General features: G+C 38.4%; 1 protein-coding gene across 1 annotated transcript in view; it reads left to right on the forward strand.

The window, feature by feature from the left end:
- PTAR1 (protein prenyltransferase alpha subunit repeat containing 1) overlaps nucleotides 1-9,879 on the forward strand; it is a 33,484-nt gene extending 23,605 nt beyond the window's left edge. Inside the window, exons 5-7 of the mRNA XM_081151794.1 lie at nucleotides 1,430-1,643; nucleotides 6,572-6,876; nucleotides 8,546-9,879. Of these exons, the coding sequence (XP_081007920.1) occupies nucleotides 1,430-1,643; nucleotides 6,572-6,876; nucleotides 8,546-8,888 (862 nt within the window). The 3' untranslated portion in view covers nucleotides 8,889-9,879. The remainder of the gene's footprint in view (nucleotides 1-1,429; nucleotides 1,644-6,571; nucleotides 6,877-8,545) is intronic.
- Nucleotides 9,880-13,618: the final 3,739 nt, after the last annotated feature.

Raw genomic sequence — 13,618 nt, forward strand, 5'->3', positions numbered from 1 at the left:
ATGGAAATTGCATTTAGATATTCAAATATAATGAGCAACTTGGGTTTTATAATTAATTCACTTGTATTCTTGGTAAAAGTGGTGGTGGTGATGGTTGTTATTAAAAATAACTAAATAAGGAAACTAAGTGCTACTGAAATGAATGGTGTATGGGCAACCTAAAGCTGCTAAGACCATAAATGCAAAGAATATTTTTAGGTTAAAGGCCTGAGGCAGATAGCCAAAGTGCACATAAGAACTCTTCTCAAAATCCTTGCTGTCTGGAAGCATCTTGAACTCCGTAACCACTGTAATGACTGAAATGACAGATGGGAGCTTGCTGGTTGGGGTCAGTGGGGAAATTCTTTGAAAAAGTCTGTCCTCAGTTTATTAAGCCATTTACAACTTTGCTTAAATCTTGAGCATTTTTAGGATCTTAAAGTCTTGCCTTTGGCTAGCATTGCAAATCAGCTACCTCAAACCATCTAATCAGTTATTTTTTCTTTCTTAGTGGAAATTGTGAAAGCGGACTTCAGAGATGCATATGATTGTGTAGAGGTCTGGAACAGTGGTGGCAGGGGAAGGGAATTATTAAATATGCATCTATCAGTCTGTTGGCTTGTCTAATATTTTATAAAGCAAGCTTTTGTTGTTAAGTAGAAAAACTTCTATTATTTGAAAGTGACAAAATGAGTTCAATTTCTTTTATGTTGGAAAGTTTTAGTCTGAAAGAATGCTTTCTTATGAGAAAATATTTGTTAAAACTAAAGACTTTTAGTGGTTAGAGATACTTTATTGAATTTCATTTAAATGTATGCTAATGAAAATCTTAAATAGACAAGGGGAAATCTATGGATAAAGACATTTAAAAACTTTGATGGTCTCACTAATTACATTGTATTTGTTCCCTTCCAGATTCTATATTATATTATGGAAATTTTGCTTCATGAAAGCTGTTATAATGCAGCTTCTTGTTTGCAAACAAATACACATAGGGTGAGGCATTCATATGTTTAAAGACATGAACCATGATTCCTCTTCTAGCATTTACCAGCCATTAATTACATCCTCTGTCTCACCAACCACCACTACCAATACACACCCACCCACACACCCACACACACCTACGCACACACACACCAGTTGCCTTTACAGTGGAGTTTGTTGTCATTTTGGAACTGATGGCATTCTGTTTCTGACAAATTTTAACATTTTAGAAAGATTTTTCTTTCCTCTTTGTCTTTCCTCTCCCCCTCCTTCCATGCTGCTGTAGTTAAGTATGCCTTTAAAAACAAGAACAACCCCCCCACCAAAAAACAACATTGAGCTTATAAACAGGTATTATTTCGCATTATCTGTGGATGGAAATTAAATTAAGAAGAAAACTGATTGTTTTTCTCTCTGGTTTATGTTCTTTCCACATTCTCTTTCCCACATGCTATCTTAACAGACGATGGGTGCTACAACAGCTAATTCAGGAAACCTCCTTGCCTTCCTTTGTGAGCAAAGGAAACTTGGGAACAGTTCCTACAGAAAGGACACAGCGACTAATACGAGAAGAGATGGAAGTCTGTGGTGAAGCGGCAGGGAGATACCCAAGCAACTATAATGCCTGGTCCCATCGCATCTGGGTTTTACAGCACCTGGCCAGGCTAGATGTCAAGGTAGGGCTGCTAGTCCATCTCCCTGGCACACTCCATGTCTGCCCTTTCAATCTTCTGGTAGTAGTTCCTCCTCAGAGGAGCTTTAAAGGAGGAAAGTAGAGGAACTAATAGCAGCGCAGCAGCCTAGAGAGGACCACTACAGCTGATAACCTCCAGGGAATCCCTAGCAATTAAAAAAAACCTTTGTGTTCCCCACCCGCATATTTTGGCTCTCTGAAGGCTAGTGCATTGGTAGAACAAAGGCAGGTTTAAGCAGTAAGGAAGACTGAGAATAACTCATTTTGCCCTGAACCAGGAATGGATTATGAAGCTTTGCAGAATTGAAATTGTTCTTTCTTGGTAGTCTTTCTTATGTGACTTACTGAATCAGCTGGCTGCCTTTTCACAGTCTCTCTTAGGGAGGCAACAAGATTACACTCAGGTGTTCCCCAACTTGGCTGAGTCTATAAAAATCCTGAGGATTCCCAAGTCCCACCCCAGGCCTACTAAATTGAAATGAGAGCAGGATTTAGAGATCAGTATTTTTCATAAGCTCAGGAGGTTGGATGCAGAGCCAGGTTGGAAACTGTCACAGCCTAATCCTTTCAGTTACCAGAGAATTGTTATGATTTAGACTTAGCCACAGTTGCCATTACTTACTGTACATCAGAATGAGAACCAGGTATCCTTGTGCTCCTTTTTTTTTTAATATATCTTTATTGACTTCAGAGAGAGGAAGGGCAAGATAAAAATATCAGTGATGAGCGAGTCATTGATTGGCTGCCTCCTGCACATCTCCCCCCCCCCCCCCCCCCACTGGGGCCTGAGTCCTAACCTGGGCATGTGCCCTGACTGGGAATCAAACCGCCATCTCCTGGATGGATCCTAGGTCAACACGCAACCACTGAGCCATGCTGGTTGGGCCTTGTGCTCCTTACATACTATAGCTTTTCTATTTTCTTCTTCCCTTTTTATGATATTGGTACCATCAGCATCGAGGGTACTTTTCTAAAAGCTTGAGACAATTTGAAGAATCGAGATGCTGTCAGATTAATGGAGAAACTATTCTCTGATTTTTGCTCACCACTCCCTTCTTTACACATCTTCTTTTGTGGGTTCCCTCTCCTCTCTCTGTTTCCTAGATAGCGATTCCTCCATGAGAAATAGGAGAGTTTTTACTTCTGGGAGATTTTAAGCCAACAATTCTAGAGGAGTAGCCCTTCCCCTCCAGTTTATGTGCCTTTATGTTTCAGGAGGGAAGGACGCCTGATAGAGTGGAAAGAGCTAAGACAGAATTACATTGACCTGGCTTCAGATACGGGCCTTATTAGCTATATGTGGAAAGTAAGGCCTAATGTTTTCCCTATGAAATGGGGGCTCTACTTTCTGCCTCGGGATTATTATGAGAATTACTTAAGTTAATGTGTGTAAAGTACTGGGCACCTAATAGTAAAAGCTCACTAAATTTTAGCTTCTTTCTCTGTTCCCCATAGATAGAAAGTTTAGGTGAAACCAGCTAACAGTTTGCTAGGTCAACTCACTGCAATTTGTTCATGAAACCTGTCATTCTCAGACACTGTCCTGTACACGGTGAGTGTGGCATAAAGACAAAGAACTTGCTGGCCTCAACAAATTGAAAACCTAGTTGAGGAAGCAGATCCCAGTAGTTACAAAGCAGTGTTACATTTGCAGGAACCAGAGGAAGCTCAAGGTATAGTGGGAGCACAGAAATTACTCCTCCAGGTGGGCTCACTGGAAGCAGCTGTCACGGGGAGGAATGCTACACTGTTGGGAGTCTGGAAGAATGATTCCAGGTTATCTGGTGGGTTGGGAAGCTGTTGAGTGCTTAGAGCTGGTCCTCTTAGCTCCACAGCTTGGTAGTGTGTGGGGGTTGAGGAGAGTTAAAAAAGAGGAAGGCCAAGTCCAGGTGAGCTGAGGTGTGGAAGCTTTCTTGCCTTGATATGAACCTTTTACGGTGGCATTCCCACAGAATCAGGAACATGGCGCCAAAGTGAAATTTTTGGTTACTTGAGACCTCCTTATGTTGAAGATGGGAACTCATTAGTGGTGTGTTGACTCAGCTGCCTGAATCCACTTCTAGACTCCCAATCCTAGGCTCACATGTTGTCAGCCTGCCCTGCCCTTGGAGAGGCTGTGCTTTTCCTGTCATCACTGCTACTGTAATGTCACTCACTGTCAGTGTAGAGTGCTAAATTTGCAAAATCCCCTTTCTGCTCTTGTAAGCCCTTGAGCACAGCTAGGAGATCATGTCCTGTTATGCTTTGTTAGAGAAAGCAATCACAAAAGTACCAGTAGCCTAGAGCAGCTTAAAAATACATATGAAATGAGCTGGTACTTTTTTTTTTTTTACTTAGAAAATTGAGAGTGATTTTTTAAAGTGTTGTATCTTAGTATTGATGAGGTTATGAAAACAAGCATTGAAGAAATTGCTATAATCTTACTGAAGGTGAGCATGGCAGCATTTACCAGACTTTACCAAAAAAAAAAAAAAAGTGTTATCTCTAATCAGCAGTTATGCTTCTAGAAATTCATCCTAAAGAAATAATGGGAGATGCAGTATGGTGCAGCAATTAAAGGTTCCACTTGGTGGTCATACAGACTTCATTTGAATCCTGACTCAGCCACCAACTTGCTGTGTGGCTTTCTGGAGGTTTCTTAGCTTTAACCTTCAGTTTCCTCATCAGGGAATAATGATAATTCCTACCACATTTGAGTGATGTGTATTAAATGGGAGAGTCTACATAAAGTGACTATCACAAGTGCTTGTACTACGCACTCAACTAACACTGGTTATATTAAATATGGAAGTTTAATGTATGAAAATACTGTTTATAATTGTGAAAACCTAGAAACAGTCTAACCCGCCAATAATGAGGCTTTAGTTATATTACAGTTTTATCACATACTAGAATATTCTGTTGCTAGTAAAAATTGTATTTTGGAAGATTAAAGAAAAATGTTCATTATAGTTTAAGGACATAAAATAAATATGAAATGGGCTTAATATAATTTCTTAATATATTATTAGCATTGAATGTGATTTTAAAGTGTTTAGAACAGTGATTGGCATATTGTAAGTGTTCAACAGATATTTATATACACACACAGTGCTGTTATGGATATATTTTCTTATGTTTTCTGTAATAAGCATTTCCTAGTTTTCTGTTCAAAAAAATGGTTAGAGAATAAAGAATGTTTATCAGTGCTATAAAGTGGAATTACAAGAGGTTTTAATTTTCTGTTTCAAGTTCCCTATGATTTTTGTGTGTTTAAGTGAACATATAGTTAAGTAAATTTTTAAATAGTCTCATTTTTGAGGGTAGGATGAGAGGAAAGACTCAGGGTTGACCAGAGATTATTACTCCTAGCCAATTAAAAGTTGATATGGTATGTTACCCGAGAAAGCACATAGGATCATTTCTTCAAAAACGATATACAGGTGTCCAATAAAGACATGAAAAGATGTTTAACATCATTAGCCATTAAGGAAATGCAAATCAAAACCACAGTGTGATACCATTTCACACTAACTAGGATGGGTAAAATTTAAAAGACAGACAATGGCAAGTGTTGGAGAAGATGTGGTGAAATTGAAACCCTTACACTTTGCTGGTAGGAATGTGAAATGGTGTTACCCACCGTGGAAACAGTTTGGCATTTAAACTCTGCCGTATTATAGCCTACATGTCCTGCAGCTTAATTCTTCAAAAATGTAATAACCTTAAGATTAGTTTTTGTTTTGTTTTTCCAACTAGAAGTTTATCTGGTGCTATTTTGCTCACCTTTTAAATCAAATAAACAGTCCTGTTTTTCATTTCTTCATGACTTACCAGAGGTAGCATCTAGAATAAATTTATGTGGCTATGAATTAACTCTTTAGGATTTAAAGGAGGTGTAACTTGACCGTCCTAGTGGGGGGTAACCTTATCCCTCTGCACTGGTCACTTCATTAAATTGTTCAGTCACTCAGTCAGTCATAAAATGCTTACATTTCCACTCTGATGCCAGTGGATAGAGGGACAAATATTTCTTAACTTGTAGAGTTTGATGGGGATGAAAAAGATGCATAGAAAATTCTGTAATATATAGGATGGCACACACTAGAAGTATGGAGGTTAGAAGAGGGAAAGGTTTTTTCTGGGGAAGAAAAGGGACTGAGAAAGGGAGAGGGATCCTGGTACAGGAGAAGGCATTCCCGGGACCCCTAAAGACCAGGTGAAGAAGCCCTCTGACAGTGTGTTGGCTGTACTGTTCACTGTTGATCTGAAAATCCTCTGATGGCACACGGTAGACCCTCAGTGTACCTTTCACTGTCAGCACCCATTTGCATTTGCTACCTGTCCAACACACTGCCAAATAATTTAATTTTTCATAGATGCTGCTTTTCTGTTTATCATTCTATTTGAAATTGTTTAGTGTGCAGAATTGATAATACAAAAAAGATTCAATTCACTACTGAATTTTGACTCATCTACCTTAAAAAAACTATCACTGATGTTAAATGAGTTGAGATAAATAGTAAGTAAAAATCATGAGCTCCTGAAAATTCCTGTTATTCTTGTGTCATGTTTTTGTACTAAGCCTTTAGAATTAAGTAATGAACAAAACAGACGTGGTCTTTGCCCTCATGGCACTTACAGTGAAGAACAAATGATTACGTTGAGCCTATTATAATATAAGTTAGATAGTGTAGATGTTCATTAAATATCAAAGAAAGTTTACATCAAAGTAACCTCTGAATTTATATTTTCCCTTCAATATCATATATATATGTCTTCAATTATTTTATAAGGGAATGGGGAACAGCACTGTTTCAGACACTATACAAAATATTGGTAGAGATGGCGTTGAGAGAAATCCAAGGCATTAATGGAGAAAGAAAAACCTTTGGCAGTTTTTGTCTCACCTCTTTTTTTTCTTCTTACAAGATTCTTCTTGATGAACTATCTTCTACTAAACACTGGGCATCCATGCACGTTTCAGACCACAGTGGATTTCACTACCGCCAGTTTTTGTTAAAGTCTTTGATTAGTCAAACTGTGAAAGACAGTTCTGCGTTGGAGCAAAACCCTTTGAGAAGTGAGCCAGCTCTGCTGCTTCCAAAAGACGAAGAAGCAGCAGCTTCAACAGAGGAACCAAGGATAAATATTCCCCACCTTCTAAAAGAAGAAATTGAATTCACCACTGATCTTATTGATTCCTACCCAGGACATGAGACCCTTTGGTGTCACAGGTAAGAGGAGGGAAATTCATTTCCTGCGTGAAACTGTGTGTGTGCCTGTGAGAGCTGCAGAGCTCTTCCATCCTGCTCCTGCCTGATTGGGTGAGTATGGTGATCTGCTTATGGAGCTTTCCCTGAGTGATTTGGAGGAGTTTGTGTAACCTCTCCTCCTCCTCATGATCGTCATCAATGAGAGCTTCCTCAAGTAGATGTTTGCCTACAGCTTAGGATGGTGGTATTCAACCTTGACTGTACTATAGATAATATGTTACTCCCAAACTAAAAACAAAAGTGTTTGGACTCCTTCCTTAGAGATGCGGATATTTAGTATACCTGGGATGGAGCACTGCTATCCGTTTTCTGAAAAAAACAGAAAATCCTAATAGGTAAATCGGATGCACAGCCAGACCATTCATTAGTCCCTGAGAATAGTTAAACTTCATCGTTCTTCAGACCATTTTAAGTATAATCTCTTTGACACTTTTTCTGTTTTTGTAAAGTAAAGTGTACTTCAGGAGTGTAACAGGATTTTAGGAAGTTCTGAGAGAGGTTAGCAACTTCATAACTTGAGTTCTGAGCACATTTGACAGTAAAGTGACTTCATGTTGGAATGAAGTCCAGGTATGGGAACCTCTGGTTTATTTTGGGTCATCTCCTAGTTGGAGGCATCTTCATCTTTATAAATGTAGGTTCTACCTCAGGTCGTAGGATTCTGTTTGTAGACAAAAGACTTGCCTGTGTTAGGTAGGAGATAGGAATTTTAAATGTAGTATATTTTTAAAGTTAATTGAGAGTTGCCCCCTTTTTCTAGTCTCAGTATAGTTAAAAGATGGAAGACAACCATGTGATATGTGTATGTTCCCTGTCTACTCCAGGATATGATGGGAAAATGGATAGTATTATCTTGTTAAGGGATAAGAGTTGCTAACCTAGGACCAATGTAGTTTACCTTACTTTGTACAGTAGATATGCACCCAACTGAGTCAAATTTTTGGAGATTAGGCATATGAATCTTCATTTTTAACAAACAACGGCATGATTCTAAGGGCAGGAGACCTGCTCTCCTTAGAGGAAGAATGGGAACTGTGTCTTGCAGCATACTTTGCCCAGAGCCCAGCACGTCCCTAATGCATGTGGATTTTTAATGAGACTGTAGTGATGGATTTAGGGAAAGTTCACATGGTTTCTAGATAATACCAACTGCAGCAGATTGTTCTTATTAAAGAAAGTATTGGGTAGAGGCCATGGACTAAATAAGCCTCTAGAGGAGCTATTTAATCCCTTTGTTTCTGAATCACTTGTCTTCTGGATATCAGCAATGTTGATTTTTGGTTTTGTATTTTAATTTATAGCAGAGATTGGGCTAAAGCCTAATTTTGGTTTTGTATTATAGTTTACAGAAAATAACTTCAGGTGATGGTCATCATTCAGTCAGTGCTATTTAAAAACCTTTCTTACAAACATACCAGTAATCTGGACTTGTAAGGCTCTCCAGATACCCAGAGACGTCATCATAACTATTCCTCCTTCTCCCAGGTAACTCTGGGTTACAAACGGAGCAGTGAACTGAGTACTCTATGTTTTGAAGTTATCAACTTATTTTTTGTTTTCCTTGAAAAGCTTGACCTTGCGATGTGACCTTTCTTTCCTCTATTCCCTCCCTCCCCCTCCTTTTTCACAGGCGGCATGTTTTCTACCTTCAGCATCACTTAGATGGTAGGTTTCCTCTCAGTGTGACCCAGTTGTCATCTGCAGACAGCCCTGGGGGGACTTCAGGTGACTTGCACCGCATCCCAGCAGGCCCTCACACAGCTCAGGCAATGGAAGTGGATGGACTGAGTGACTGTAGCAAGCAGGGCTATTCCCAGGAAACAAAACGCCTGAAGCGGACCCCGGCTCCAGATTCCCTAGGCCTGGAAATGGAACATAGGTTCATCGATCAAGTGTTGTCCACCTGCCGGAATGTCGAGCAGGCCAGGTTTGCCAATGCATATAGGAAATGGCTGGATACGCTGAGTCAATGAAAGGTGGACTGTTCCTGCAGGGTTCCCCTTCTAGTGCAATATTGCTGTCCTTCCTTACTGACATCGCTGCATGAACTGTTTGCTATCATTAGCCAACCATATATTCTTCATCTTTAGGTTAAAAGTCCTGAAAAGATCTTTCATTTTATTTATTTTGTTAAGAACTGGCATTCCTTTGGGGACAAAATAATTGTGTAGTTCCCTCCTGCTAAACAGTGAGTCTTAATTTTCTTTGTGACTTCTTATCCTTAGTATTCCTGTACTTTAGCATTTCTAAAAGACGCCTGTTTCTAGGCTCCTTCTCATTTGGTTCTCCTAGTCGGTTCACACACACCTCCACCCACCTCCATGCAATTGCTGGATAGACTCATTTTTTAAATTAAAAATTTATGTTGTAGTTAAGCTGAAAAATAATACAAATGCAAAATTTCTCAATCTAATTGTTGTTTTGAAAATCAAATGGCCAGATGGATGGATATGTAAAAATACAAACCATTTCTTTCTCTAGCATGTTCTACTCAAGTTATAGACCAAAATAACCAAAGTCAGAAGTATTAGAATTTATATGAAAAACATGCTTCCAATGTAATCCATTTTTAAAATGGTTATTTTAAAAATAATAATAATTTTAAGTGTTTATGTAATTGCAGTACTGGAAAATTATTTTTATTACTAGTTTTGATAGATTGTTTTTACCTCAAATTTGGTATATGCAAAAAACATTCAAGTCAGCGCTTATAAAAATCAATTTTTTTTAAAAACCTGGAATGCCATTTTTAGTTATTACTACTTATTTCCCTTCCAATTCACCATAAAAAATGGGAGAAATATGCATAGGAATGTATCCATAAAAATCTTGTTTTTAAAAATTTAAGTTATTGAGGATACACTGGAACAACTACAAAATTTTTATGAAGTGATCATTAAAGTTTACTGGCAAAAGCCAGGGAGACAGAATAATTTTGAAGGTTAATTCTTCAGTCTTTATTTTAAAAAATAAAACAATTAAAAAACTTTGATACTAAACTTATCAGGGATGAGGTACCAAAGTATCCACCTTATAGCTATATCCTATCTTTTCAACAACAAGGGCTGGGTTTTTCACGTTGGTGAGGCAGGGGTGGGGAAAGGGCCAGGTACTATCTGTTTTCTATTATATTTCCCCTTCCATAAATGGCCTGCCTTTCTTATTTCCTCACCTTTCTCTTTATTTTCCAAATCTTTCCATATTTTTTGTCACTTTTACCTTTGTCTGTTTTTCCTTACCTGTCTTATTTCAGGGACGTACTCTGAAGATATTCTCCCTATTTCCAGTGAATTCCATACTCCATTAAACACACACGCACACACACATGAAATATGAGTATGAACTGCTGACTGCTCTTCTAAAAGTTCCCCTAATGATGGAAGCGTTTTTTGCCCTATGTGTATAAAGAATGTAAGTAATAGTGGCAGAAACAAGTGTGACCGCCATGCTTTGCCTGCTCCCCTTTTTACATGCTAGGTCACCATGGTGTGAAGAGACAGATGTAGGGAAAGGCAGACCACTTCTGTCTCACCATTATGGAAACCCTGGACTTGAATGAGGAGCATTGCCATAAGGGGAGAGAATAGGTCCTTTACTTGTGCATCATGCAAAATGTTGAGACTTAAGAACACCAGAAAAAGTGTCCAGCCTGTCTCTAGACAGAAGCTGCTCTTATCTCTTGGGGCAAAATTACCCTTTTGTAGCTTTTACAGTATTTTAGCGAGGAAATAATTGCCATTATGAACATAATTCCATGGCCCTTTGTGTACAAGGCATATTTTGAATCAGATACCTCAAGGTCTACCTAGAGCTCTGGATAAAACCATTAGTTTGTGATCTTCAGCACCTGCTGGGGTTGGGGAAATTACACAGAGATGACACGCAGGAGATTCAGCCCATTCCACTAATACATGCTGCCAAATTCTGGCCTCACTCAGTATTACCTTTTTTCTAAGCATCATTTTAAGTATCCCAGGTAATAGGGCTTCTTAAATGCTTTGATGTTAGAGTGTTCAGGACATGAATGTAGACTAAACCCTGTGAAACAGCAGCTGCATTTTATCATGCTCCACATTTTTTATACCTTCCACAGAGTACCTTGCTCATCTTGGTAATTGTCTTCTTCTGTTCTGAGGCTCTTACCCTGCCCCTTTCTGAAGCCATGCAGTACTTTAATATCTTGGTCTCTCGTCTTCCTAATACAGTTTTAAGTCCTGAGTGAAAGTACAAACATCCAAAGGGTACTGTTTGTATGAGACTTTTCTGTGCTACTTTATTTCTAAAAAATTTATTTTTTAAGTGTTCATTCACAGAAAAGTCTATTATTGCCCTATATGGTTGTATTTTTTTCCTGAATGGTTGACGTCTAAACTTACTACCTGTAGCATGATGATGTCTCTGACTGAATGAGTTCATTCAGTGGAAAGGATGTGTCTATTTTCAGGGACTTGTTAGTCTTCACTTACTTTGTTATGAATATGTTGTTGTTAAAAGGTGGTTTAGGTTGACACACATTTCATCAGACTTCCACTGGAAGATTAGGAAGCCGTAGTACATCCTGTGGATCATGCATACTACTGACATGCAAAAAGCAATAAGATTGTCAATATCTTCACCACCACCACCCCACACACACCTTTTTTTCAGTATACATATTTTGGTAATATGGTGTTCCCAGATTCTACTTCCGCATTGTGAAGATTTGTTAAATATTTATTAAATTAATGAATGATTAACTGAAGATGGGAAAGATTGATCATGAGTAATAGAGTGAGTTATGATTGAGAAATTGATGGATTAGAGCAATGGATTGAGAATGAATGATGTATTCTAGCTTCATGATACCTCAGTGGAGCTATTGCATATCAGATAAGTTAGTTTACATTTTTTTTTTTTTCTCATATAACTGCCTGGTTTAAGCTTGTTAAATCTCATCCAAGAAGTACAGTTCTGTAATTATCAATTAACTGTACTTTAATATACACTCAAAAGTCATAGAACTAATGAAGCCTGCTGGCATTAAGAACACTATTTTCTGTTCTGATCATCTTACCAACATAGCCAGAGCCACTTAGGGGCATCTGAAGAAATTCTTTGATTTTAGAGACTTGTCGATCTGTACCTGTGAATGGATAGTCATTTTGTACTTCTCCTTTCCCCTCCCAAACTTGAACTGTGGATCTTTTAGATATTTCTTAAACCTGTGTTAGTCATTTTTCAAATTTAAGGATTTGATACTTAGTGTTCCCTTTTTCTTTTCTAGGTTTTTGCATTTTATTACCTTTTTGGAAACTCTGGGCGCAGACTCTCAGTTATATTTCTTATTCCTATGGTACGATTCTAATTAAATTAAAAGCTTCATTATTAATAAGAATAAATGTGTACAGATTGTCACTAAAAGCCACTTAAATCTTCAGATAAGGGTCTAGGTAACAAGATGTGGAAACAAAAGTTCCTGGATTTTTATGTGGCATTTTGTAGGAAAGCATATTATGGTGGTAGACTTTTTGTCATTTAGATATATTCAGGTCATACCAATTCATGCTTGTTGATACATGTGTGTGTGTCTCTGTGTGTAAATAGAACTTTTAATATTGTTGAGAACAAATTATAAGTCTCTTAATTTTATACAGCACAGGTGGAATCTGACATGGGCTAAATACAGTTTGGGAGTGCAACTACCACTTGTACAATAATCTGTCTCAACCCTAGTTCCCTGAATTACAGAAGATGTTAAAGATTCAGTTATCAAAGGAAGCAACATATAACCTTTTTTTGCATGAAGCTTTTGTAAGCTTACAGTTATTTTGTTACTGGAAAATTATATTTAAAAATTTAAAGTATGCTAGAAAATTTGAACAGCATTGTAACAACTGAACCTTTTGTCTTCTGAATAAATTTCTCAAATAGAAGTGTTTCGAGTGCTAGCACTTTCCTTAGTGCTGCTGCCTGGCGTGCTTGGGTGCACTCTGTAACATGCTCCTGTTCAGGGAGGTGCATTGAGGCACAGGCAATCTTAGGCAGAGTTGGTGTGGTGAAGGCAGTAAGTGGGGAAGATCAACCCTGAGGATGCTACTTAATATCCCACAGTGTCTTTTAAAAAATAACTGTACAATACTGTGTTCATTCGAGTGCCTTTCTTGCCTTTTTGGGGGAGCAGGATTTAAGTCTAATGTGTAGGTAGACAGCAGAGGACAGAAGTTTCACCAAACAGCTGATTGTGTCTCATTTGTTCCAGTTGCCAGGCATGGCTTCCCTGGAGTGTTTTATCCTTTAACGAGACCCCGATACGAGCAGGTGGGGTGTTCTGCTTTGCACATCATTAGTGACCACGTCTGAGCACCCTACCAAGAAGCATTGGTTCTTTGGGGGGTTGGAGGCATCCCATTTAAAGGCATCCCAATTATGCGTGTGCATAATTAATCGTCAGCCTGAAACCAGTGCAGCCTGTGTTCAAAGGGAAATGGACTCTGCCCTAAGAGAAATGCCCTACGGCTGCCTAAATGAAGCCTTTGCCTCACTTTAAGGATTTAAGATTTCCCTCCCGAATGCAGGCCTCCGTAAGATAGGTGGAAAGGAAAATAAATGGGAACTTTATCCTTTCAGGTACTGGAGGAAAATAAGTAAATACTGAGATGAAATTTAAATGTGGCATTTTATGTACTTGGGTATGGAAAGGAGAGGGATGGGAATTCCATATTTC

This window comes from Miniopterus schreibersii (assembly GCF_964146895.1).
Source record: "Miniopterus schreibersii genome assembly, chromosome: 11".
Taxonomy (NCBI): Eukaryota; Metazoa; Chordata; class Mammalia; order Chiroptera; family Miniopteridae; genus Miniopterus; species Miniopterus schreibersii.